The 27,304-nt window shown below is 50.6% G+C and overlaps 1 protein-coding gene across 1 annotated transcript; it reads left to right on the top strand.

The window, feature by feature from the left end:
* Positions 1 to 27,265, top strand: LOC128844514 (alpha-mannosidase 2C1-like). Its single transcript, XM_054042308.1, has 24 exons — positions 1 to 101; positions 7,780 to 7,903; positions 8,528 to 8,598; positions 9,094 to 9,271; positions 9,718 to 9,907; positions 11,306 to 11,412; positions 11,789 to 11,899; positions 14,112 to 14,204; positions 14,927 to 15,043; positions 15,434 to 15,529; positions 16,022 to 16,167; positions 16,439 to 16,562; positions 17,767 to 17,888; positions 18,906 to 18,991; positions 20,457 to 20,618; positions 21,030 to 21,116; positions 21,294 to 21,384; positions 21,863 to 21,967; positions 22,331 to 22,487; positions 23,800 to 23,943; positions 24,720 to 24,829; positions 25,484 to 25,563; positions 25,776 to 25,921; positions 27,179 to 27,265. The coding sequence occupies exons 1-24, from the start codon at positions 1 to 3 to the stop codon at positions 27,182 to 27,184; spliced, it is 2,754 nt and encodes a 917-aa protein (XP_053898283.1). The 3' UTR covers positions 27,185 to 27,265.
* The last annotated feature ends 39 nt before the right edge of the window (positions 27,266 to 27,304 follow it).

Below are 27,304 nucleotides of genomic sequence, written 5' to 3' on the forward strand. Positions count from 1 at the left end.
ATGGCCGGGTCCCTGGTGCTCAAGCAGCAGCGCACCGCGCTGGAGCGGGCCGAGAAGTTGCTCTCCGAGCACTGCTTCCCCGACTGCAAACTCCGGGGCAGGTGGGAGCCGGATCGGTCCGCCGCGAGTTCCGCCCCCTCCGGGCGGGAAACAGCAGCCCGCGGGCGTCCCCCGGGCCGGGCCTGCGCTCCCGCTCGGGGCAGGGTCCGGCCGCCCCCAGCCCCTGCGGCGGGGCTTGCCCCCCTCCCCCACTCAGCGCCGTCACTTCTAGCGCCTCTCCCCCCCCCCGGTGCGTGGAGCGAGGTGGGCGCGGGGCTGGATCGGGACGCTGGCGGGGGGGCGCGCGATCGAGCGGCGGAGCGAGCCCCGCTGGCCGGCGGGGACCCGAGCCGCCACCGGCCCCTGGTTCCTGCTGGCCCGGCTGTGGGTCTGCCTGAGAGTCGCAGTGACTCCAGCCGTGCCCCGGGGAGGGGGGCGATCGGGAGGGGTGTCACTGCTCTGAAAGCTTGGAGCAGGCTTGGGTTGTCTGGGTGTGCGAAGGGATACTTGTAAGATCCTTTATTGTGCGTTTAAAATTAAAGGCTTTAAAAATCAAAGGCTGCTGCTCTTTCTTTCCCCTTTGCTGTTTCAATCTGCAGTTAGGCTGGTCAGTTTCAGGTTTGCTGCTTCTTTCTCTCCCATTCTGACAATTCTTTTGGGTTTCTCACAGTGTAGGAGGAGGTTCTCCTTTTCACCCTGTGGAGCACTCATAGCAGAGATCCTCTCACAGACCCATCTGTCTTACCAGCACCGCAATCTTCGTGTTATTTAGCTCTCACATAGTTAAACAAAAATACTATTTTCATAGACCCTACCATGACTGCATCTGTTCCTGGCATCTGTCACGTAAATCCTTGCTCCTGCAACTGGCTCTGCTCAGGAGGACCCCAGCGTGGAGACTGAGCCTCATTGAAGTTAACGGGGCTTCTGCTTAGCAACGGCAGACAATCGTTTTGCGCCTTTTTTCAGCCCAGACACCATAGCACTGGGATCATGGAGCCCGCTCAGATCATCACGGCAATTATGAGCACTTTAAACACCATGCGCATTATCCTGGAGTATATGCAGGACCAGAACCTGCCAAGGCAAAATCAGATGAGGAGGCGATGGCAGCGCGGCGACGAGAGTGATGAGGAAACAGACATGGACATAGACCTCTCACAAAGTACGGGCCCCAGCAATGTGCAAATCATGGTGTTAATGGGGCAGGTTCATGCCATGGAACGCTGATTCTGGGCCAGGGAAACAAGCACAGACTGGTGGGACCGCATAGTGTTGCAGGTGTGGGACGATTCCCAGTGGCTGTGAAACTTTCACATGCGTAAGGGCACTTTCATGGAACTTTGTGACTTGCTTTCCCCTGCCCTGAAGCACCAGAATACCAAGTTGAGAGCAGCCCTCACAGTTGAGAAGCGAGTGGCGATAGCCCTGTGGAAGCTTGCAACGCCAGACAGCTACCGGTCAGTCGGGAATCAATTTGGAGTGGGTAAATCTACTGTGGGGGCTGCTGTGATCCAAGTAGCCAACGCAATCAAAGAGCTGCCGGATCAAGGGTAGTGACTCTGGGAAATGTGCAGGTCATAGTGGATGGCTTTGCTGCAATGGGATTCCCTAACTGTGGTGGGGCGATAGACGGAACCCGTATCCCTATCTTGGCACCAGAGCACCAAGCCAGCGAGTACATAAACCGCAAGGGGTACTTTTCAATGCTGCTGCAAGCACTGGTGGATCACAAGGGACGTTTCACTAACATCAACATGGGATGGCCGGGAAAGGTACATGATGCTCGCGTCTTCAGGAACTCTGGTCTGTTTCAAAAGCTGCAGGAAGGGACTTTCTTCCCAGACCAGAAAATAACCGTTGGGGATGTTGAAATGCCTATAGCTATCCTTGGGGACCCAGCCTACCCCTTAATGCCATGGCTCATGAAGCCATACACAGGCAGCCTGGACAGTAGTCAGGACCTGTTCAACTATAGGCTGAGCAAGTGCAGAATGGTAGTAGAATGTGCATTTGGACCTTTAAAAGCGCGCTGGCGCAGTTTACTGACTTGCATAGACCTCAGCAAAACCAATATTCCCATTGTTATTACTACTTGATGTGCGCTCCACAATATCTGTGAGAGTAAGGGGGAGACATTTATGGCTGGGTGGGAGGTTGAGGCAAATTGCCTGGCTGCTGATTACATGCAGCCAGACACTAGGGCGGTTAGAAGAGCACAGCAGGGCGTGGTGCGCATCAGAGAAGCTCTGAAAACCAGTTTCATGACTGGCCAGGCTACGGTGTGAAAGTTCTGTTTGTTTCTCCTTGATGAACTCCCCTCTTCCCCCCCACCCCCGTTCACTCTACTTCCCTGTAAGCTAACCACTCTCCCCTTCGATCACTGCTTGCAGAGACAATAAAGTCATTGTTACTTCATATTCATGCATTCTTTATGAATTCATCACACAAATAGGGAGATAACTGCCAAGGTAGCCCGGGAGGGGTGGAGGAGGAGGGAAGCGTCGGGTGGGGTGGGGGAGGAGATAAGGACAAGGACACACTGCACTTTAAAACTTATTGAAAGCCAGCCTTCTGTTGCTTGGACAATCCTCTGGGGTGGAGTGGCTGGGTGGCTGGAGGCCCCCCCACTGCATTCTTGGGCATCTGGGTGAGGAGGCAATGGAACTTGGGGAGAAGGGCTGTTGGTTACACAGGGGCTGTAGCGGCGGTCTGTAATCCTGCTGCCTTTCCTGCAGCTCAACCATGTGCTGGAGCATATCAGTTTGATGCTCTGGCTGCCGGAATATCGACTCTTGCCTTCTGTCAGCAAGCTGATGCCACCTATCCTCTTCAGCCCGCCACTTGCTCTCTTCAGCCCGCCACCTCTCCTCGCGTTCATATTGTGCTTTCCTGCACTCTGACATTGTCTGCCTCCACGCATTCGGCTGTGCTCTGTCTGCGTGGGAGGACATCTGGAGCTCCGAGAACATGTCATCCCGAGTGCGCCTTTTTCGCCTTCTAATCTTCACTAGCCTCTGTGAAGGAGAAACATTTGCAGCTGGTGGAAGAGAAGGGAGAGGTGGTAGTTAAAAAGACACATTTTAGAGAACAATGGATACACTCTTTAACGTTAAATCTTGCTGTTCACATTACACAGCACGTGCTTTCGTTACAAGGTCGCATTTTTCCTCTTATATTGAGGGCCTGCCGGTTTGGTGTGTGAGATCACTCACGCAGTGCCAGGCAACAGAATTCGGCTTGCAGGCAGCCATGGTAAGCCACAGTCTTTTGGCTTTTTTAACCTTCATAACATGTGGGAATGGTTTCAAACAGCAGCACCCTCATTTCCCATACCAAGCGGCCGTTGGGTTGGCCATTTAAAATGGGTTTGCAGTGTAAAAGGAGGGGCTGCGGTTTCCGGGTTAACATGCAGCACAAACCCAACTAACCCCCCCTTCTCTCCCCCCCACACCCACAGCGGGGAACATTTCTGTTCAGCAGAGCAGGAACGGGCACCTCTGAACGTCCCCTTAATAAAATCACCCTATTTCAACCAGGTGACCGTGAATGATATCCTTCACCTGAGGATAACAGAGAATTAAGGAATGGATGTTGTCTGCATGCCAGCAAACACCGGGACCGTACGCTGCCATGCTTTGTTATGCAATGATTCCAGACTACGTGCTACTGGCCTGGCGTGATAAAGCGTCTTACCATGGAGGACGGAATAAGGCAGCCCTCCCCAGAAACCTTTTGCAAAGGCTTTGGGAGTACATCAAGGAGAGCTTTCTGGAGATGTCCCTGGAGGATTTCCGCTCCATCCCCATACACATTAACAGACTTTTTCAGTAGCTGTACTGGCCGCGAATGCCAGGGCAAATGAATCATTAAACATGCTTGCTTTTAAACCATGTGTAATATTTACAAAGGTACACTCACCAGAGGTGCCTTGTGTGTCCTCAGGGTCTGGGAGCATGCCTTGGATGGGTTCAGGGGTTACTGGTTCCAGGTCCAGGGTGAAAAACATATCCTGGCTGTTGGGGAAACCGGTTTCTCCACTTCCTTGCTGTGAGCTATCTTCAATGTCTTCATCATCATCTTCCTCATCCCCAAAACCTGCTTCCGTGTTCCGTGATTCTCCATTGACAGAGTCAAAGCACAGGGTTGGGGTACTGGTGGCTGCACCCCCTAACATGGCATGTAGCTCAGCGTAGAAGTGGCATGTCTGCAGCTCTGCCCCAGACCTTCCATTTGCCTCTCTGGTTTTGTGGTAGGCTTGCCTTAGCTCCTTAATTTTCATGCGGCACTGCTGTGCGTCCCTGTTATGGCCTCTGTCCTTCATGCCCTTTGAGACTTTTTCAAATGTTTTGGCATTTCGTTTACTGCTATGGAGTTCAGCTAGCACTGATTCGTCTCCCTTTATGGCGAGCAGATCCTGTACCTCCCGTTCGGTCCATGCTGGAGCTCTTTTGCGATCCTGGGACTCCATCATTGTTACCTGTACTGTGAGCTCTGCGTGTTCATCTGGGCTCTCCACCACACTGGGCAAACAGGAAATTCAAAATTTCGCGGGCCTTTTCCTGTCTGCCTGGCCAGTGCATCTGAGTTGAGAGTGCTGTCCAGAGCGGTCACAATGGAGCACTCTGGGATAGCTCCCGGAGGCCAATACCGTCGAATTGCATCCCCACTACCCCAAATCCAACCCGAAAAGGCCGGTTTCAGCGCTAATTCCCTCGTTGGAGGTGGATTAAAGAAATCGATTTAAAGAGCCCTTTAAGTCGAAAAAAAGGGCTTCGTCGTGTGGACGGGTCCAGGCTTAAATCGAGGTAACACTGCTAATTTCGACCTAACATCGTAGTGTAGACCAGGCCTAAGACTATGTCACTCTGCTGCTTCAGGAGTGGAATTTCTGTCTGGACTATAAATTTCCTCTTGATGCTTTAAATCATAATGTGACTATTACTGCTCAGCTAGTGTCTGTAAAATCTGTACAAGTAGATAACTGTACCATGGTATCGCTATATGTAGTTCATGTGAGTACACTTAGGGACAGATCCTCAGCTGGTGTAGATTGTCATAGCTTCATCCAGTGCTAATATGGGGAATACTGCTGTAACCTTTGCTTGCAAAGGTATTTGTAATGCTTTGAATGGGGGCTCCTATCATTTAAATAGAAAAGAACAAAAGGGAAACATTGTTATGAAGAGGATGGTGATCAATTGTTCTCCACATCCACTAAAGATAGGACAAGAAGTAACGGGCTTAATTTGAAGCAAGGGAGATTTAGGATGGACACCAGGAAAAATTTTCTAATTATAAGGATAGTTAAGCTCTGGAACAGGTAACCTAGAGAGGTTGTGGAATCTCCATCACTGGAGGTTTTTTAAGAACACCTTGGACAAAGACCTGTCAGGGATGGTCTTCTAGGTTTACTTGGTCCTATCTCATCACAGGAGGCTGGGCTAGAGGTCCTTTCCAGCCGTACATTTCTATGATTGTGTGATTTGTGGGAACGAAGAAAATCTCCATGGCTTGGCACTTGTGGTAGTGAAAATATACAAGGCAGATACAGGTGTTCTGCTGCTGATGGTGACCACATGCCACGCTGGGCACCCAGGTTTATTATCAGGCTAACAAGAAACAGGATTGTTAGTTTTTTAAAACATTGGGTTTTTTTTAAACTGAATGTTTCTGCAATGGTGAACCACTGGGGAAAAAACAAGCGTGACAAAGCTTTAGCCTTCATCGGGAGATTGGGAGACAGATAAGGGTGGGGAGGGATAGCTCAGTGGTTTGAGCATTGGCCTGCTAAACCCAGGGGTGTGAGTTCAATCCTTGAGGGGACCACTTGGGGATCTGGGGCAAAACCAGTATTTGGTCCTGCTAGTGAAGGCAGGGGGCTGGACTCGATGACCTTTCAAGGTCCCTTCCAGTTCTAGGAGATGGGATATCTCCATTAATTAATTTAAAAAAATCCTCGTACCTTGGGGTGATTGGCTTTATTGCCTGTCATCTTTACTGCAGGCTGTTCGGGGACACCTGCCCCCTGGTGTCTCTCTCCTGCTTCCAGACCCCTCAGCGAATCCCACATGATGAAGCTGTCAGACAAGAATTCAGAAAGTTGGGGACTCCTTTGGACCCACGTAAACACCAGCCTTAGAGGAACAAAGTGATGTGAATTGATTTTTAACTGCCATTTATTTAAATGAGGAAGTAATGTGAAGTCGCTATTGTTTTTCCCCTTGAGGGACACAATGAGCTCTGTGTGTGAGATTCCATCTTTACTCCCCAGGTGCTGCAGATTAATCAGTAGGACTGTGTGCAACATCTGTGTGTATACAACTTATTTTTTTCTACACCTAAAGATATCTTTAGCACTTTAACTTCAGGTTACTTGTATGCATATTAGCTAATCCTCACAAACCCCGGATGAAGTAGGACAGAAGATATATAATCCTCCCTATTTTACATTTGGGGAGAAACTGAGGGACGGAGAAGTTAAGTAACGTGACTGCGGCCGCATGACAAGTCAGTGTCAGAGGCAGGACTAGACTGCGAGCCAGGCACTCTGAAATCTCTTTGTTCAGCCACCTACCTCACTCTTTTGGATTCTTTCAGCTCCATGTTTAGAACTTTGATTTTGATTTATGTGTTGGACCTATCGGCAAATCTCCAGGCAGAACAGAAGGCCTGTGATAATGCTGGGGCAGTTAAAGGAGGTATCATAAATACCTGTTTCTTGAGTGCTTGTAATTTGGTTATAAAAATAAACTCCAGACTAAAACTTGACCCAAAATCTCTGGAAGCTAATTACCTGTCTCTGTCCATCCTGAGCCCCTCTCCTTCAACTTGACTCCCATGACAGCAGTCCCTGTGGAATACTTCATGTTAGGCTATGGAGGTGCGGGGAGTGGATCTTTGAGACTTGGGCCTTCATGAAATAGGGTTTATTTCATCCCTTTTCTCCCCTTCTGAGGCCTTTTCTTTGCCTGGTGGGTAGCTGCTCTATCCCTGCAGTCACAATTCTCTCTATTCTCGTTCCATGCTGGTAATGTGAGACCCCCTTTGTGCACCTCTTCTGCTTCCAGCATGGCAGCTCCTTTGTCCTCATGGAATTGCCACCTACAACACTGCCAAGCCCTGCTGCACTGGGGAATGCTGTGGAAAAGAGAGCTGATCTCAGTGTCCTGATTTCTCTGAGAGAGCAGGTCAAACTACTGCTAGATAGCTGCCTGATCCACCCAACAGCTGTCTGAGATGCCCTGGCTCTTTGGGACCTGGGTGGAATGTGTGGGTGTCTCAATCCAGTTCCTAGGCAACAGGTGTCTGTACTGTAAAAGTGCCTCTAAACTTTCCCCCCTTGATGATCTTCTGACTGAATGAGCCATGGAGAACAAACTGCCTGTCGATGTTCCTGGCGGGTCTGGCTTGATGTGTATGGGTGGAGGCTGAGCGTACTTGTACTGCTGCTGACCATGCCCTATCGTACCTGATCTATACAGAGCAGATCTCTGTTTATGGGGCTGTCAATTGAGCATCTTTCACTCTTAGGAAAAAATAAAAGCAAGCCCTGGAGGGATTGTCTCCTGTGTGTGTTTGTGCATTGGTGTCTGTACATACTAAGTGATTTCCCCACAAACCTCCTTAGAGATTCTGCTGAGGCTGTAGTGTCTTGTGCATGTTAACCTTTCATAGAGAAATGCTTAATCATTAATGGCTCAACATCAGTTCAGAAGTGTATGTGCCTGTCATTTTTAGGTGGTGGACCTGCTGGTTGAAAGTGGAGCTTAGCATCCCCAGAGCATGGGCGGGGAAGGAAGTGCATCTCCTGTGGGAAAGCGATGGGGAAGGGATGGTGTGGAGGGATGCGCAGCCGGTTCAGGTAAGAGGAAGTGCCTGTGCCAATGCTAGATCTTTATGAAGTACGTCGTAGGCAGTGCTGCAATCAATGCTGTTTCCATGACATGTCCTGTCTCAGCCCCTTATAACGGGGCTGTAGGAATTCCCTGCCATTTGTTACATGGTTTGAATCAGACTGGATTTTAATTTCCTCTAATTATATAGCACTTCCCTGTTTTGTGAGGTTTTTAATCCAATATTCCTGACCGTTGGTCTGTGGCATGGAATACCCATGGGATTGGTATTAACGCTGGGGTTGCAGCAGCTCTCCAGGAGAAGCCGACCCTTTCCACGATGTTTTTCGTGTGTGTTTGATGGGGCATGGAGACATGTCCTAGGGAGTTTGAGCAAAATCTTCATTCAGCAGGGTGCTGCAAATGGTCTTTGTACTAGTTCCATAGACAAACAGTGAGCACAATCTCAGTACGCACAACTCCATGGTAATCTGCCATGTGTCAGAAGGGGCCCCTCTGCTGATATGTATCAACAAGTCATGGGTTAGTGATGCAGAATGGCAGCTGTTCCCATTGAACCTGTGTTAACATCTCTGATGTTAGTGTTGTCATGGAGCTATTTTAATGTCCCTCCTCCCTGTCATGACACACAGGGTTTGACTAAAGAAGGGGAGAAGACCAGCTATATCCTGACAGATGGCCTCAAGGAGACGGAGCCTCACAGGTGAGCATTGATGCTTGCTGAAATTCAGGGAAACCCCCACCCTGCACTGGTTGGAGGGCCTATGAGGTACTCTTGGCACAGCCACACCACACAGGGAAAGTGCCCAGGCCTCTCTGCTCAGAGCTGTGAGGACCAGTGATGCAGCATTGTCACCTATTGGCTGCTCAGCTCGTGAGGTAACATCAGGCAGGATACAATGACAAGGTTTATTGATTGCTGTGCTTCAGGGTGTGAGTTACTCACTAGCTAGGATCAGGAAGAAATTTCTCCCGTGTGGGATAGTGTTGCACAGTTAGGTAGGTGTAATATGTCTGTCTCTGAAGCACTGGCCACCATTAGAGACAGGATACCAGACTAGACAGGCCACTGGCCTGGCCCGGTCCGACCGTTCCTGTGCTTTGGGCAGATCTTGTTTCCTAGTCTCTACGCAGAGAACACAGTGAGTTGCTCATTGATCTCTGGTGACTTCTGTTTCCATTTTTCTCATTTCTACAGTCTGACTGTCTACGTGGAAGTTGCCTGCAATGGTCTCTTTGGGGCTGGAAAAGGCAGCCTGATTGCACCTCCTGACCCTGACAAGAAGTTCACCCTGAACAAGGCAGAGCTTGTGGTCTTTAACAGGGATGTCCATGAGCTGCTGGTAGATTTTGAGATACTAGTGGACATGGCCAAGGTAAATACTTTAGTCCGCTGTCCCTTTTATTCTCCAGCTCCTCTACTTCCCTCCTCTTCCTTTTTTCATGACTTTCCCTTGATTTGGCCTCTTTCCCCCAGCTCTACCAAAAAGACCTGAAGGAGTAAGCATTTGCCATTGTAGCTTGTGTACAACTGGAAGTGTCTCCTTTGTCTCATCATGCCAGCTAACAACTGCAGCCTCTGAGTTCCAAAAAAGCGAAATTCGTACACTAGGGGAAGGAAACACCACCTCTGCGTCTATATTGCCTCAGGCTACACGTGTCATTGGTAGAGAGGTGGGAAGTTGGTAGGACACAGCTAATGGGCTGTCCACATGTGCAGCAGTTCAGTGTGCTATCCGTCACCTCGTATAGACTCTCAACCTGTCCAATATGAGAGTTGCTGAGCTAATGTCTCTCTCTTCTCACTCTTGCCCTCCCTCAGCTCCTTGGGGAGGAAAACCAGCGGAGCTTCCAGGCACTGTACGTGGCCAATCAGATGGTTAACCTGCTTGATGTCACGGACTCCTGTACCTTCCCTGCAGTGCATCACCTCGCCTCTTCCATCTTCTGCCAGAAGAATGGCGAGAGCCAGCACACCATCCATGCTATGGGCCACTGCCACATTGATTCTGGTAAGAATGGGTCCAGGGGATGCGTGCTTACTGAAAGGCCTGTGGGTGGTTAGGGCTGGCCAGTGATGTTGGGTACTGCCAGAGGGGAGCAGTTCTCAGCTGAGCAGGCACTGAGTGTTCTGTAGAAGTGATGCTCTGAGCCTCTAGGGGAAGGGACAGGGAAATCTCAGTTATCAGCTACAAAATGTATGTAGCCGTTTCAGCCTGGCTGGAGATGGTGACTTACCACAGGGCTGGAAGGCATCCTTTACAAAGGGGCATGTCAAAGCCTTCCATGCCCATTCCTTACTTCCTTTGCCTGGCCCCTAGATTTCAAATTCCCAGTGGGGTTTTCCCTAGTCACGCTATTGTGGGAAAAGGAAGTGAGGTATCCAGGACAGGCAGCAGCCCCGAGAGCTGAGGACTCTTCAGGACTTACTGCCATGCTTCAATCCACTGACATTTTAATAGTGTGATTTTCCCATGTCTTCACACCCCGCAGTGATTGATTCTTGTAAAGGCAGCACAGCTTGGATCCCGGATGAGTAGGGCCATATCAAATTCACAGTCCATTTTTGTGGACTTAGCTATGACTTCACGGTCATAGCATTTTAAAAATCTTGAATGTCACGATTTCAGATATTTAAATCTTAAATTTCACAGAGTTGTAACAAAGCATGAATATGTATGGAAAAACGGCAAAATACAAACATGTAAAGCCCTTAAGTCAGTGTTTCTCAAACTGGGGGTCCCAACCCAAAATAGGGTTGCAAAGCTATTGTAGGGGTGGTCACGGTATTGCCACCCTTACTTCTGGCTGCCTTCAGAGCTGGATAGCTGGAGCAGCGCAGCCTTCAGAGCTGGATTCCTGGCCAGCAGCCGCTGCTCTCTAGCTACCCAGCTCTGAAGGCAGTGCCACCAGCAGCAGTAGCGTAGAAGTAAGGGTGGCAAAACCATACTATGCCATCCTTATTTCTGTGTTGCCGCTGGCAGCGGCACTGCATTCAGACCTTGGTGTCTGGCAAGCAGCTGCCGCTCTCCAGCCACCCAGCTCTGATGGCAGCATAGAAGTAAGGGTAGCAATACTGCAACCCTTATATAACAGATTTGAGACCCTCTTTTGGGTTGGGACCTCCCATTTGAGAAATGCTATGTACTTGTATATACTTTTGCCCTATAGTTATAGTACAGGGTAAAAGTACACAAAAGATCGAAGTTTATGGGGGAGACCAGATTTCATGGTCTGTGACACGTTTTTCATAGCTGTGATAAGGCTCAGCTGTGTCTTTCCAGCCAGGAGAAGACAGCACAGAATGGGCATTGGCAGGTGGCAGGCTGTGTGTGTATATAAAATAATGGCCATTTAAAATGGAAAGGCCATGTGGCCACAGTGAGCTCAGCCTGCTTCTGTCCCTGCAGCCTGGCTGTGGCCATACGAGGAGTCTATCCGCAAGTGTGCTCGCAGCTGGGTGACCGTCATACGCCTGATGGAGAAGAACCCGGAGTTCACGTTTGTCTGCTCGCAGGTGAGTTGTCATCTTCCACTCCCAGGTGGGCAGCAAAACGCTTGAAGCAAAGACAAAAGGAAGGTTAGTGGATATTCGAAGGAGCATGGTAAGTGGCTGGGAGGAGGGCTGCTATGCAAGGGACTTCTCTATCCCTGGTCTCCAAGTTGCTTCTACCATGCTCCCAACCCCAGATGCCAGGTGCAGATTTCAGCCCAAGCCTCCTACCTGGCAGCAGAGAGCTGTCCTGCCAGGTCTGGGACCAGTCCTATTTGCACTGAGCTCCAATGCCTGCTAAAAATTCAGGTTTGCAGCTGCTGTGAGCCAGAAGCCTTAGACAAATTGGATAATCTCTAGAATAGTCTCCGGGTGCTTTATGGCTCGGTCTTCTTTGCAGGCCCAGCAGTTTGAGTGGGTGAGGAACTGGTATCCTGGGTTGTACGCTCAGATTCAGGACTATGCCAAAGAGGGACGATTCATACCTGTTGGTGGCACCTGGGTAGAAATGGTAAGATCACAGCAGCCCTTCTGCATCGCCCTCTGAGTCTTCTCTCTAACAGATCAGTTACTGAGTCTCAGATGCCTTCTCTTAACATATTCTTTTGCTCAGACCCTCAAGGGAAATCATGGGAGGGGTTTTGGAACCCAGACCCTAGCCTGGGGATCCCTCCCCTCTGGAAACGTAACCCTAACCCTACCATTTGGAACACTAATGGTACCTGAAGACCACTACCCTTTAGAACCCTTATCCTAGCTCAGGAACCCCTACTTTTGGGACATTAATCCTAGGTGTTGGGGCCTAGCACAGTGACCCCTACCCTTTGGAAACCTAAATATATCCTGGAGAGCCCTATACTCTGAAACCCTAACCTTTGCCAGGGGAGTCCTATGCATTGGAAACCTAAATATAGTGTGGGGAGCCCTCTCTGTTGGAACCCTAATGCTACCTTGGGGATCCCTACCCTGTGGAACCCCGACCCTAGCTTGGGGAGTCATACCATCTTGAATCCTAATGCTTGCTTGGGCAGCCCTGTTACCCTGGGTTTTCAGAACCCACAGCACTGCAGTGGCAACTTAACTGTTTCTCTCCAGGCAGTGTCAGGAATAAATCAATGGGGACATAGCTCTTCCATCTGATAAATGATTGGCACGAACAAGAGTGCTTTTACCTAAAACTACTTTTTTATTAGGTCTGAATGCACACACATATAAATGCTTCAGCAGTAGGACTAGAGCATTCCAAACATTTATATTTACCCGAAGTCTGAAATGGTTTTGAGTGATCACCAGCCAGCCTTCTGGGGGCCTTTCTGTCCAGCTGATGGGGAGTTTAGGTGTCGGCTCCTTGCCTGAAGAAAAGCTTCCTCTGACTGCTCCAAAGCATGCTTTCTAACTATTAGATTTTCTCCAGACAAAGCGCATAACTCATAATAGCCTCTAATAGGCTAACAATTTCCCTAGCAACAGCCAATAACAATTCAATAACAATTCATTATTCTCCATGTAAGCCATGCACCTTCCGCAAAAAACACTGACACAAACAGACAACCAGAATCAGAGTCAGTTTTCCATGTTTCCCTCACCCACACACCTTCTCATGAATCTGTCCTTTCACTTTATCTGTCCCAGCCAGTGAAACTGCAGCTTGCAGGTTTTTTTGTTCTGTCTGCTTAAGCAAGGCCAGATTATTCCTATCTGGTGTTCTCGCTTACAGCTTATGGGGGCCTAAGTGAACAACATGGCTGCGAGTTATATCACATCCAGTTCTCTCACAGCAGCCCTACCCTGGGAACCCTAACCCTGCTTGGGGAGTCCTCTCCCTGGGAACCCTAACCCTTGCTTGGGGAGTCTTGTCCATTGAAACTCTAACCCTAGCCTAGGGAACCTTATCCTCAGGAACCCTAACCCAGGGAACCCTACCTGCTAGAACCCTAACTCGGTGAGCCTTACCTGTTGGAACCCTAACCGGGGAAGCCTACCCTCTAGAACTCAAAATTGAGGAGCCCTACCCATTGGAACCTTAACCTAAGCTTGTAGAGTCCTACCTTCTGGAACCCTAACCCTAGCTTGTGGCACCTGACCCTCTGGAACCCTACCCCTAGCTTGGGCTGGCCTTACCTGATGGAATCCTAATCTGAGTTTGGGGAGCCCTACCTCTGGAACCCTAACCCTGGCAGCCCTACCCTCTGAAACACTAACCCTAGTTTGGGGAGCTCTAACCTCTGGAAACCTAACACTAGTCGGGGCATCCTATTCATTGGAAATCTAACCCTAGCTTGGGGAGCCTTGCCCTCTGGAACTCAACCCTAGCTGAAGGAGTCGTATCCATGTGAACGCTAGCGTTGGGAGCCTGACCCTCTGGAACCATAACACTAGCTTTGGGAGTCCTACCAACTGTAATTCTAATCCTATTCCAGGGAGTCCTACGCTGTGTACCCCTAACTCTAGATTAGGCAGCCTTATACCCTGGAACCATAACCCAGTAGCACCCTCAGCTGTATTGTCAACAAGCTCTTCCCTTTCCCCAGACTCTGTTGCCCTCCCCCACCCCTCTGGAGGGTGTATCATGTCCATACATGACTGCAGTGTCTCAGCTGGGAGCTGTATGGATTGGGCCTGCCATGGGGTGCATGCTACTGGGGTGGCCACTCTCCTTTCTCTGCTGGCAAGTGGGGCAGGGGATCTGCACAGAATTCCTCAGAGTTGCCATTGTCTTCCAGGATGGGAATCTTCCCAGTGGTGAATCAATGGTGCGTCAGTTCCTGCAGGGACAGCGGTTTTTCCAGCAGCAGTTTGGGAAGCTTTGCTCGGAGGTACGTGTTCCTCCTCGGTGGATCCCCTCTACATGTTCCTTCTCTGGGGGTGGTGGAGGTGATCTATGTGGTCCCTTTTAGAGCTGATATTCCCAGTGTCTCTGCTTCATTCTTGGTGGGACACGCTCACTTAGGAGTGATCTATCTAAGGTATGTATGTGGCCCATCACCATCATATTTGAGTTCTTTCGATCTCTTTTGTATCTAACCTCATGCGCCCCTGTGGGGAAGGGCAGTGCTGCTATTCTCACTGTACAGATGAGGAAACTGAGGCACAGACAGGCCCAGTGACTCATCCAAGGTCACACAGGAAGTCTGTGGCAGAGCAGGGACTTTATTCCAGGTCTCCCAAGTCCTAAACTAGTGCCTGAACCGCTGGACCATTCACAAGAAATTCCAGCCGGAGGCTGCTAGGGCCTTGGATATATTAGTGCAGCGTACCTCTTCCTACTCCCTAGTACATAGGCCTTGGCCAGTTCATATAGCACCCACTACCTAGCAATATTTCCTCCAGGCTGAGGGGCCCTGTGGAGAGCACTAGGGCCGCAGTGATACGTGACTGACTATATGGGGTATCCAGAATTTGGGCCTGTTCCCGTCTCTGCCCTAGAGATGTGTGGGGAGATAGGTGCACCCGGCTACATTGTCTGAGAGACACCTGAGCAGGTGACGGGGTTGTGTTTCTTTCTCTCTCTCTCGCACGTTCTCTTCTCTGCTCCCAGTTCTGGTTGCCAGACACCTTTGGATACTCAGCCCAGCTGCCCCACTTGATGCGTGGCTGTGGGATACGATGGTTCCTCACTCAGAAACTCAGCTGGAGCCTGGTGAACACCTTCCCGGTGAGCTGGCCTTTCCTGCTGTGGGGGGCGTGCATGTGTGTATGGGAGTCTGTCCAGTGGGCTTGCATGTGACCAATCTTCGTACTAGCTGAACTGTTCCTTTGGCTCCCTGGGCATAGGCCCTCATTCAGAGAGCTCACCAGAGCTTTACGTGAGGCTGACTGGATCAGGTAGTTCATAGCCCACAACAAGAGAAGATTTGGCTACTGATCATATCATGGTAAGGTGCTGAAGTATGAAGCCAACAGCTTTGAAAAGTTAATGGTGGGCAACCAGAAGTTTATTTTCAGTAGCTCCCTGGACTAATGCGCCCCACTCTGGCTGTCCCTGCGGTGTCCCCCTGTGAGGCTGTAATAGACTCCCCCTTGGTGACATTTTGCTCTCTTCCAGCATAGCACCTTTTTCTGGGAAGGCATCGATGGCTCCCAAGTTCTGACCCATTTCCCGCCTGGCAATTCCTATGCCCTAAAAGGTCGAGTGGAGGAGGTGAGCGATATGACATTGTAGGCAGATGGGTTTGCCTCTGTCTTTCTGTCCCAGTGTACCCAGCTTGCAAGGGAATGTCACCGCCATCTGGGCTGTAAACAATGGCTGTTGGAGGGGAGTACCACATAACGAGGAGGTGGGGAAAGGTGATAGGACAAGCAGGTGGGGTGTTTGGAGTAAAGCCCAGATTTGTCTGTCCATGCAATGTGTCAGAGCCTTGAGTTTTTTATAATGAGCTGCATTTTAAAGCTAAATCCACGGGGGAGTGGAGAGTTGATGAGTCATTGCAGGAGGGCTCTCAACTTCTCCAGATTCTCCTGTCTCCCTGGGCCCCGGTGGATGTGTCCCGGGAGGCAGAGCTGAAAAGAGAATGAACATGGTGAGAAGAGGACAACAAGCTAGTGCCTGATCTTTACGCCTGCAGGGCTCTCCTTGGCTTGACTATGAGGAGGCCTGACACTACTTGTCATGTGTATATGTAATCTTCTCTAGATGCTGAAAACCATGAACAACAACAGAGACAAAGGCCGAGTGAACCACAGCGCCGCTCTCTTTGGGTTTGGAGATGGAGGAGGTTGCCCGACCCAGAAGATGCTGGACAGGCTGAAGAGAATGAGTGATACAGATGGGCTACCCAGGTCTGGGGAGGCTCTACCCTTTCTCCTTGTGTGTCCTTCAGAGCTCGGTGCTGACTGCCGACTCTTGAGAGCTTTTTGCTAACCCCTTTGGTCCTACCATTCTGGAGAGTGGGGCTGGAGGGAGCTGATGATTCACAGCTGGGGCTGTTGCTTTCCCACTTGCAATCCATCGACTTTTGCTAGGGAAGGAACCACAGGGCTCCTCGTTCCCTCTGCAGTGGGCAGCAGCTGCTGAGCCTGTATTGTCACTATCTGCCTTTCTCCCCCATAGGGTTCAGATGTCCACACCTGACCGGTTTTTCTCTATGCTGGAGAAGGAGAAGACCCAGCTGTTCACCTGGATAGGAGAACTGTTCCTGGAGCTACACAACGGCACTTATACCACCCAGACCCAGGTTACCATGCCCGGGATGGGAGGGGAGATAAGGCAGTGGGTGGAAACTATCTAGATCAGGTTAACTCTGACCAGTAGGGGAGACTTCCACTCTGAATCCATCTCCTTGGTGTGCCGTCATTGGTGCAATTTAGTGCCATAGTAGGACCTGACAAAGACCTTGTGATTCTCTAAAGCTGCGAGCCCATGTCATTTTCACAGTTAGTCCAATAGAAGTTATCAGGACAGAGCACTACGTGCTACAATGATTGGTGCTCTGACTGCACCAGGAAAATTTACAGAAAACTCCCATCAGCTTGTGCCCTAGTGTAGACAAGGCTCTTGCAGATGGTCCGTTTTGAATGCCATTTCTGCTAGCCTTGTTCCAGCATAGACACACCCTGTTTCTAGTCGGTCTGCTTTCTAGGTCTCATGCACTGGCACAGCATTGGTGGGTTGGCGTTTTTAGCACTGCTTTTGGTTAATTCAGGTTTTCTTCTTTACAGGCCTTAAGTCTCAGCTTTAAACTATTTGACAGGGTCTCTTTGAACTGCGTTTGAAAACAAGAGGGATGCTCTTGTTTGAGCCAGAGATGAGCAAAAGCTGCTCATTGGATCTCGGGTTGATTGCTGAGCCACTGGGGGTTTTCCCCGTAGTAGGAAGGGGCATTCAGCCCTCAGCTGAGTGTCTCTCTCTGCCTGACCTCTGTAAACATGGTACAGAGAGGCTGCCACCCAAACCCCTTCTTTCCAAAACTGACACGGCAGCATTGCGTGCTGCTATCGATTAACAGAGCATTGTGGGAAGTACCATCTTTCAGAACAGCTAGCTAATTTCTGAGCGACTGTAATCTCTGCTGTTACAGTGGGAGGGGCTCTGGAGAAGGTACCCTCAGGGAAAAGAGAATCTCATTGCTATTTGTGAATACATAATAGAATCATAGGGTTGGAAGGGACTTCAGGAGGTCATCTAGTCCAACCTGCTGCTCAAAGCAGGACTGATCCCCAGACAGATTTTTACCCCAGTTCCCTAACTGCCCCCCTCAAGGATTGAACTCACAACCCTGGGTTTAGCAGGCCAATGCTCAAACCACTGAGCTATCCCTACCCCCAGTAATAGATACTCTCTACATCCTAATGTCTGATATAATGTTTTGCTACAGATGGCAAAAATCTCCTCTGATATAGCTCTTCCTAAAACCCTGTTTTCTCCTACTTTGGGATCAGATAAAGAAAGGGAATCGGGAGTGCGAGCGGATACTCCATGATGCTGAAGTACTGAGTAGTTTTGCTCTGACCCAGAAAAATACTTTCCAGTATCCTTCCATCAAACTGCAGCATCTCTGGAGGTAAAGTAGTTCGTCCGAGTGCCACCATTGATTGGATAAAGCTGCAGTGATAATCGGAGCCCTCCGCTGATACAGAAATTTGGATCTGCATCTGTGATCATTAACTTGTATCTGACCTGCGATCTGCACTCCCCCTTTTATATGCATCTGCATCTGCACCCTACCTCACTGGTAGAGCTTTGCGCACATACAAAAATTTGGATCAGCATCCAATCCGCGATCTGCAAAGATGGTAAACAATACCACCGCCTCCGCAGATGCAGATATCTGCAGATATAAGTGGATAACCGCAGATTTGCAGGACTCTAGCGTTAAGCACATTCAGGTATATAAAAAACAAGCGGACACAGTGTTTTCATTAGATGAGATAGTAACAAACAATATATTAAGTAGCAAACCAAAAAATAGCCTCATTCATTTATAGCTTAGACCAAACCCCAGACAGTCTCTCAACAGACTGATTTAGAAGAATTCATTTTATGGACAAGTATGTCATAGTTGCCTGTATATCACAGGCTATTAGAAATACCCCTCTGGTCCTCAGGAGGCTGAACTATTGTGTGCCACAGGCAGAGACCAGGAGACACTGAGATGCCACCAATGTCCAAGGTTACTGCCAAGGCAGGGAATTGAAGGAACAAGTATATTTGTTTCTGTGAATTCCCAAACCTGTGCCCAGGGAATCTTCCCAGAAAAAGGCTAGGAATGCCTGGCTTGGGTGACTGCTAAGAGAGTTCAGGGTCTGTGAGCTGGCTGCACTCTCTCTTGTCTCCAAGAGCAGCAGAGCAGGGTCCATCAGAACTCACATTTTTGATGGATGGAGTGAAAGTGGTGACCTGAAGCCAGAAGGCCACAGTTACCATGTGCATGTGAGAACTGCCTGGCTATTGCAGTCCCCATCAGCCGGCAGCAAGATACAAAGGGCTTTGTCCTCTAGAATGAGGATGGCATAGTTCATTCATAGTGATACTAATCCATAGCTCTCTTCTGGTTCTTGCCTCGGTCCCCCGTGCTCAGGTTGCTTCTCCTGAATCAGTTCCATGACGTGTTGCCAGGCAGTTGTATCCAGCTAGTTGTGGAGGATGCCATGAGATACTACGCAGGTGAGGAGTGATTTGTGCTAAGAGGCTTTTCCTGTCAAGTGGGTTGGGTTCATTGTAACACCCTCTGTCAGGTGGGCTTTGAAAGGTGGTGTTCCTGCTTTCTGATCTGACTCCTTGCCTGGTTTGGTGAATGTTTGGTTGTGGTTTGGTTTTGTTACGAGCCCTACAGGCATCGGGGACTCCACATTAATAGGTGGTGCTCTTGGTGTTGGTAATAACTAATGGAACCCAATCTGTTTTCTTGCCCTGCGCATCCTGCTTCCACTGAGGCTGGTAGGAGGAAGGATGCCCATAGTGCCCTGGACCGTGGCCCCACTGCACTCAGCCAGTCTGCATTATGCCATTTGTCGATACCCAGAGAAAACAAGCCCCAACTGTATCTGGTTACAAAGTCAGAGTCTGGCAAGCAGAGGACACCCCCCCCTCCCGCAGGTGGAGACTCCGTGGCCCCAGGAGTCCTGTGACACTGGAAGAGACTGTGCATGTGAAGGGTTGGTTTGAGCAGTGGGGATGGGGAGGATTGTTGGGAGGTTGCTAGGAATGGCTGCAGAGATGCATCAATTCCAAGGCTATTCGGAACCATTGTGATCATCTCACTGACTTGTAGACTTTAAGACCAGAAGGGACCATCATGATCATCTAGTCTGACCTGCACATTTCAGGCCACAGAACCTCACCTACCCCCTCCTGTAGTAGGCCTCTAACCTCTGGCTGAGTTACTGAAGTCCTCAAATCATGATTTAAAGACTTCAGGTTACAGAGAATCCCCATTTACACTAGTTCAGCAAGTGATCTATGCCCCATGCTGCAGAGAAGGCAACTCCCCTCCCCCCCCTCGGGTTTCTGCCAGTCTTACCTGGAGGGAAAATTCCTTCCTGACCCCAAATGTGGAGATCAGTTAGACCCTGAGCAAGTGGGTGAGACCCATCAGCCAGACACTTGGGAAAGAATTCGCTGACCTCCCGTATGACACAGGCCAGAGAACTTCCCCAAAATAATTCCTAGAACAGATATTTTAGAAAAAAAATCCAGCTTTGATTTAAAAATTGCCAATGATGGAGAATCCACCACGACCCTTGTAGGTTGTTCCAAGGGGTAATTACCCTCACTGTTAAAAAATTGTATGTTTTATGGCCAGTCTGAATTTGCATGGAAGACAGAGGAATGTTAGGATGGTGCAAGGAGGGAATCCAGAGTTTAACTGGAAAAAATGCAGCCCAGAGTTAAACACACCAGTTGAATGGAAGGGAGTTGGGGGAATTAGGGTTAAGAGTAAAGAGAACTTGCTTAATAAGATTAGGCATGATGGGGCAAATGGACAAGCAATTCTGAGGCCAGTGTGTACTACATCCTTTCTCTCACTCCGTTGTCTTTTTTGTTTGTCTCTAAAGGGCCTAGCCAACTTTGGGGTGCTCTATAATTAATAATAGTCTGCTCTGAACTGAAATGCCTTTTCTTTGTCCAGAAATCCGTAGCATGGGTGGTCTCCTCATTAAAGATGCTATTTGGTCCTTGTTTGGAGAACTTTTGCCGACTGGTCCCGAGACAGCAGAAAGCCTCCTTGTTCTGAACACTTTGCCCTGGGAACGGACTGAAGTCGTCTCCAGGACTGGAGCAAAGACCTTAGGTGCCATTGTCCTGCCTATCTAAAGACTTGCAGCTCATCCCCCACAAAGCACAGATGCACCCTAAATCTTCTGGTGCGGGGGACAGGAGCAGAGCAGGGGAGGTGGACCAGGAAAAATAGACCAACAAAGTGATGGCTGTCTAATTCCAGTCACATGGAGGATACAGAGCCTTTGCCTCTCGCACAGCTGAGACAGACATTGGCTTATCCATTATCTCTAGATCAGGGTTATCCATGATCTCTAGAAATAGGTTCCATCTCCCTCAGCATCACATGGGAAGCTCCTGGACATCAGAGCAGGGGGGAGGTATTTCCTAGCGAAGAGGGGGCCCAATGGCACGCAGTGAGAGAGAAGACATCTCCTAAAGGGAAAAGCGTTTGAGTGAACCGCTCTGCCTCTCTTCCTTTCAGCCCTGGTGAAGGTGCCTAGCGTGGGCTGCTCTGCCATGGAGGATTCATTAACACCCCCTCATCCCGTGACGGTGACAAAACAGATGAGCCGCCCTGTTGGATTCTTCGCTTGCACATCAGAAAGCTCCATGGGCCAAGCTCCTAAACTGGATTTGCAACACCGTTTTCAGTAACTTGTAGCATTGCGCACACACACACACTCACTCTTTGGCTGGTGTGGAGCCTGTGCTCTCTTCTGATTCTTTCTTCTTTCTCACCAGGCAGATGGCTCTGTGACCATGGAGAATGGGGTTATCGCGGCTCACCTGGACTCCATGGGGCGCATGATGTTGCTTCGCTTAGTGCACTCGGGGAGGTATGACGATTATTCATCGTGTTTATTGCAGCCATGCCTGAGGGCCAATCCAGACTGGGGCTCGTTGTGCCAGGCACTGGGCAAATACAGGAGCAAATTGACCCTGCTCCAAAGAGCTGACGGTCTACATTGGTTTTACTTAACGTTCGTAGAATATGGATCTGCTCTCACTGAAATCATCTCCAATGATTCCATCTTGCCTGGACAGACTGGGGTGTGAAACCCAGTGGGGACTAATTTGAGGCCTCCTCTCCTCCTCAGTTTCATCATAACTAAGCCCGCCTGTGGGGCTTGAACATCAGTCGGCCAAATGAAAGGCTGGTTCATTTCTCCCACCTAGTCTCCTCCCAGAGAAGCTAAAGTGGCAGGTGTCTGTTTCCAGGCTGTTGGAATGTTGTTTCAGGTCACAGAATTCTTATGTCATCCACTGCAGCTTCTTGTTCCCTTGCTGATCCTCTGCCTCGCTGCTTTGTTTCAGAGAGTCAGTCCAGGATGGTCACTGCGCTAACCAGTTTGTGATATTTGATGATGTTCCCTTGTACTGGGATGCTTGGGACGTGATGGATTATCACCTGGAAACCAGGTAAGTGAGCAGTGCATTGTGGGTACTGGTACTTTTTTAGGACTCTGCAAAGCTCTCTGTCTCTTGGGATTGTAGCAAAGAACCAACTTCCCAGAGAGAGGACAAAACTTCTGCAATGGAAAACTATGTGCTTGTTCTTTCCAGCTCTTCGTGTCCAGGGGAGTAGCGTAGAATAGTGTAAGATTACACAGCGCCTGGGAGGGGTTCTAAGAATTCCTCTGGTGAGAAAAATGCAGCCTCAGGTGGGGGGGGAGTATCCCTGCTCCCCTCTTGTCTTCCGAGTGTAGGAGCCTTACGTTAACCTTTTGAACACAGAGCTGTCACCCCCTGAATCTTAACCCTTATGCTTGACATCTGTTTTAGGAAGCCAATCACAACCCTTCTGAAGCCTCTGGAGATTGTCCTGGCTGGGGGCCTGCGAGGAAGTGTGAAATTCTCTCTGCAGATCAGCGAGCGGAGTGTCATCACCCAAGAAGTCATCCTGGATGCCATGTGTCCTTATCTTCGATTCCTGACCCAGGTTTGGAAAGGCTTGTGCAGGCCACACCTGCCTTATATAGACTGCTGTGGGGGGAGGAGAGAATCCCAGAAGGATGTGTGTGTTGTAGGAATGGAGCATAGAGGTGGCAAAGGTGGATGACTGGGGCGAGGTCCAAGGAAAGGTTGCATCCTAGGCAAGCCAAGACTGGAACTGGAGGAGAGTCAAGAAGCAGCCAAGATAGTGAACATTCGTAACCAAAGACAGGCGCGTCTCCTCACTGGAGGCAACACCCATCACCTCTGCTGCCTCTCCTGGATGCCCCTATTCCCATCTAACCTTTACTGCATATACTGCCAAACTTACCGAGAGTCTGAGCTGCATACGACAATCTTCAGAAGTTTGAGAGCAGGGCATGCCTCCTGGGGCTTGGGGCTTCAGCTCCACTCCTGCTGAAGCCCTGCACCCTGGCAGGCATGCTCCAAGGGACTGAAACCCCAAGACCCCCCACCCTGCTGGGCAGAAACCGGAGGCAACATTGGGGGGGGGGCATGTGGGGTTACATGCCCCTCCAAATATTTGCCAGGGTTTGCTAGCCCCACTCAGTCACATGGTGCTGCCAGGCCCCTTCCCTGCACAGCAGCTGCGGCCATGGGGAGAGGCAGCGGCACACAGCTGGGAGCTGCAGAGACAGACAGTGTTTTGCTGCTGCCTCTCCCATGGAGCTAAAGCAGCAGCCCCTTGCTGCAGCTCCCAACCATTTGCCGCTGTGTCTCCACAAGGAGCTAACACCTGGGAGCTGCAGGCAGGGGCCACTGAGGGTAAGGGGTATGTGTGCCTGGGAGGGCATCACTCAAGCTGTTGGAGGGGCGAATGTTTTAATTTTGCCCCCCACACTCAGCAAGTGCCAGTCGTCTCTGGGAGAAGCCCTGAGCCTCCCCCCACTTCTCCTCCCCAGTCTGGTAGGGGGAAAATGAGGAGGTCTCGAGGGGCTCAGTGAGCTGCATTTTAACTGTAAAAGAGCCGCATGTGGCTTGCGAGCCACAGTTTGGCCACCCCGGCATATAACGAAGCACTTTGGAAGAGCTTTGGGATTGTTTAAAGCCACTGGGATGGATTGATGTGATCGTGTTTTCCCACGTTCAGAGACAATAGAGTACCGTCCCAGGGCCAGTTTTAGCCCTTGCTCGATACTTTACCAGGGAACCAGGTCCCTGTTGGGTGGGGTTAACTAGACAATGGGGAGTTCCTGGGGAAGCTAGAACAGGGGAGCCACTGTGGTGAAGATGACGGCATCTTTCCCGTCTCCCCCACAGTGACCTGAGCCTCCTTTTGGCCGCCCCGTTTGCTCTAGGTTGACTGGAATGAGGCTCACCGATTCCTGAAGGTGGAGTTCCCATTGCAGGTTCGGAGCATGAATGCAACGTATGAGATTCAGTTTGGGCACCTGCAGAGGCCGACGCACTGGAACACGTCTTGGGACTGGGCTCGGTTCAAGGTAGGAGGGCAGCAGGCTGGGCCCTGCCACTGCCCCAGCTCTCTAGGTAGAAATATCCCTGATAGAAAGACACCGTCCCTTCTTTCCCCACCCCGCGTGCCCTCTGAGAACAGCTCGCCTCGGACCACAGCTGCTCGCTGAACTGCTGCAGGGATAGGCTGTCTCCTGCGGGGAGGTGAACCTGGCAGGAGCAGAGTCCCCATATCCCAAGAGAGTAGAGCTTTAAGCAGGGACCTCAGTGAGAACAAAATCTTGGGTCGCTGAGTCAGTGTCGCTATTCAAATCCTTCCCAGCCAGGGCACAGATATGGCTTTGTACACTGACATAGCACAGTACCAGCCTCCCACTGCCCAATCACAAGCTCCCTCCGGGGGATCCAGATGGATGCTCAACTGTCTCGGAATGACCTGTGGTTTGCTGTTGTGTGGAGCCAGCCTGGGGCAGACGAAGTTGCATTTCAGTGTTAGTGGGTCATGCAGTTCCCCAGAGCTAGGGAATTTGCATCCTGGCCTCACTGCAGCTGCCGGTCAGTTTGATGAAGGAGCCCGATCTGCCTTTCCTTCATGGGGACTAGCTTTCCAGTCACGCTCCTGATTGGTGATCTAGGCTGTTCACAGGGATTGGCCCTCTGCAGAGCCCAAGGGGCCATCGTCTGCCTCCCCCAGCCACCCTTTGTGTTCTTGGTCAGTAAGACAGTTTGCGTGGCACCCACCTTGCTCCACAAATAACCATCCCGGGTGACAGCCCCCTAATGCCAGGCCAGTTGTTTCCCCAAGGTGTGGAGTCACAAGTGGATGGACCTGTCTGAGCACGGCTTCGGGGTGGCATTGCTGAACGACTGCAAATACGGCGGGTCGGTGCACAAGAACGTGATGAGCCTCTCGCTGTGAGTGGGTGGGGGGCGGGGCTGGGCAATGGATGCCTTGGGTTTACAATTCTGCTCGCTGGGGATGCTGCAGTCCCATGTGCACTATCGTTTAACTTTGCAAACGCTGTGGTCTGCACCCTGTATATAGCAGCGGGATTGGACTGGAAATGGAAACTCTAGTGCATATTGTGCTTTAGAATGTGTCCCATTTATAACGGGATCCGCTCTCTGCCCCGTCCCGTCAAGTACGGAGATGATAAGGTTTTAACCCTTTCCTGCAGTGGTCAGGAATTCATGCCACTAAGGATTGGCTGTCACTGATCTAGTTACTGAGCTTGCAGCACCTTGCTCTCTATGGTGGGATCAGTTTCTTGAATACTTTGATCCAAGTGTTGGGCCAGTGTTTGGTGACAAGTCAAGACAGACCCTAGGCCTCTGGCGTGTGAGTGCAGCGGGCGTTCGCAGTCTTGTGGCAGGAGCTCCTCCCCCAATGGGGCACGGCCATGGAGCCTGACTGTGGTGCAGTTTGCAGGGGTCCCTGCTGCGTGATGGAACAGCAGGGTGGTTTGACACCGGTAGTGCATGTGCACTAGTGTTTAAAGGAAGTGGGGCTGGTTCTAGGCCCTGCCAGTGGAAGAGGCTCCACCCCCTTAATTCATCCCTCTCCTCCAGGCTGAGAGCGCCAAAGTCACCAGATGCCACTGCAGATATTGGACCCCATGAGTTCACCTATGCCGTGATGCCTCACAGGGGTGAGTTTCGGGGGCTGAGCAGCACAGCACTGATATGCCCCCTAGGAGCCTGCCAATTCCTGAGGGGAGCATGTGGGCAAAGAAAATAGCTCTCTCCCGTGTGGGACCGCGGCACAGTGCCTGCTCCCGTCTCACAGGGGATGGCGCTGCTGCTGTTTCTAACTGTGCTGAGCGCTTAACTCCTGACACCTGCTGTTGTATTCTCTGTGCAGGTTCCTTCCAGGAGGCGGGTGTGATCCATTATGCTTACAACTTGAACTTCCCTCTGCACACCGTGCCAGCTGTGTCAGCGCAGTGTCCAGCCTGGAGTGCCTTCTCTGTGCATTCACCAGCTGTTGTGCTAGAAACCATCAAACAGGCACGTGCCCCAAAGAGAGACAAGGGGGGCAGCGGTGTGTTGAAAGGCGCCAGCTGCGGTACCTGCAGACACAGAGCACTGGCAGCTTTTGTATTAGCATTATGCATTGTTACAGCACTTTGGATTGACAGAAGCCAAGTGCCTTGCAGGAGAGTTAGCTACAGCTCTCAGTCCTAGTCCAGTGATTGGACCTTTCCATTCATCCTTCATCTGCCCACACCTCCCAGATCTTTGACATTCAGCTGAGCTGAGCAGGAATTTCCTACACTGACAGGGCAAGCAGTGTGGGCTAGTGGTTATAGCAGGAGTCTGGGAGTCAGGCAGCCTGGCTCACTGTTTGGACTTGGGAGAATCACACTAGCCAAAATCTTGCACCCATAGCAGTGGCAGCTTCTCTTCCATTTTTAGGCCCCCCAGCTTATAGTGCCTTGGGCCTGATGCTCAGAGTTGCTGAGTGCCCACACATCCAGCGTACTTTGCTGGGTGGGGACGGGGCTGAGCTCCTCAGGAGATCAGGCCCAATGTGAACATTCACAGTGCAGGCACCTAAACTCAGTGGCCACTTCTGGAAATTCAGGCCTTGGTATCTCCCTTGCCCAGATGGGCTGAACAATTCCTGCCTGCGTCAGCACTCTGAGGGCTCTGGAAGAGAATTGCAAAGCATTACTCCTCATTACAGCCTCCTGCAGGGACTTACAGAACTCAGGGTCTGTCTGTTCTAAACGGGGCAACCCAGCCAGGTTCAGAGTTTGACCTCTTCCTGCTGGCTATCCTCTAGTCGAAATGGTGAACCAAAGCTGCTCTTGCACATTGATGATTGGGAGGAGGCACCGTGCCGTCTAGGCAGCATATGCTAGTGGCTAGAGCACTGGACTGGGACTCAGCTAACCTGGCTTCTAGACCCAGCTCTGCCACAGGCCTACTCAGTGTGTGTCCCTTCCCCTCTTGGTGCCTCAGTTTCCATGTCTCTAATATGGGGTAATGATACTGCCCCCCCCCCTTTGTAAAGCATTTGGAGATCAGGTATCATCAGTCATCTGGCTGATCCTGAGAATGTTACTCTCTGTCCATGAAGACTGAGGACAGGCTGGAGGTCAGGCTGTATGAGTCACATGGCAGCACTGTGGTCACGTGGCTCCAGACCTCCCTTCCTGTGAAGGAAGCAATCAGGTAAGTAGATGGGGGAAGGGAGAGGCCGCTGTGAGACCTTGTATTCTGGGGCTTCAGCTTCATTCTCTCTTTCTCTTCCTTCCCCAGCTGTGACCTCCTGGAACGGCCAGACCCGAGCAGCGATCTGTCGCTGGAGGAGCATGGCCTGAAGCTTTCCTTTACGCCATTCCAAGTGCGCTCTGTCCTCTTGATCTTGAGGCAGTAAGAGGGCTA

Source organism: Malaclemys terrapin, chromosome 10 (assembly GCF_027887155.1).
Source record: "Malaclemys terrapin pileata isolate rMalTer1 chromosome 10, rMalTer1.hap1, whole genome shotgun sequence".
Classification (NCBI taxonomy): Eukaryota; Metazoa; Chordata; order Testudines; family Emydidae; genus Malaclemys; species Malaclemys terrapin.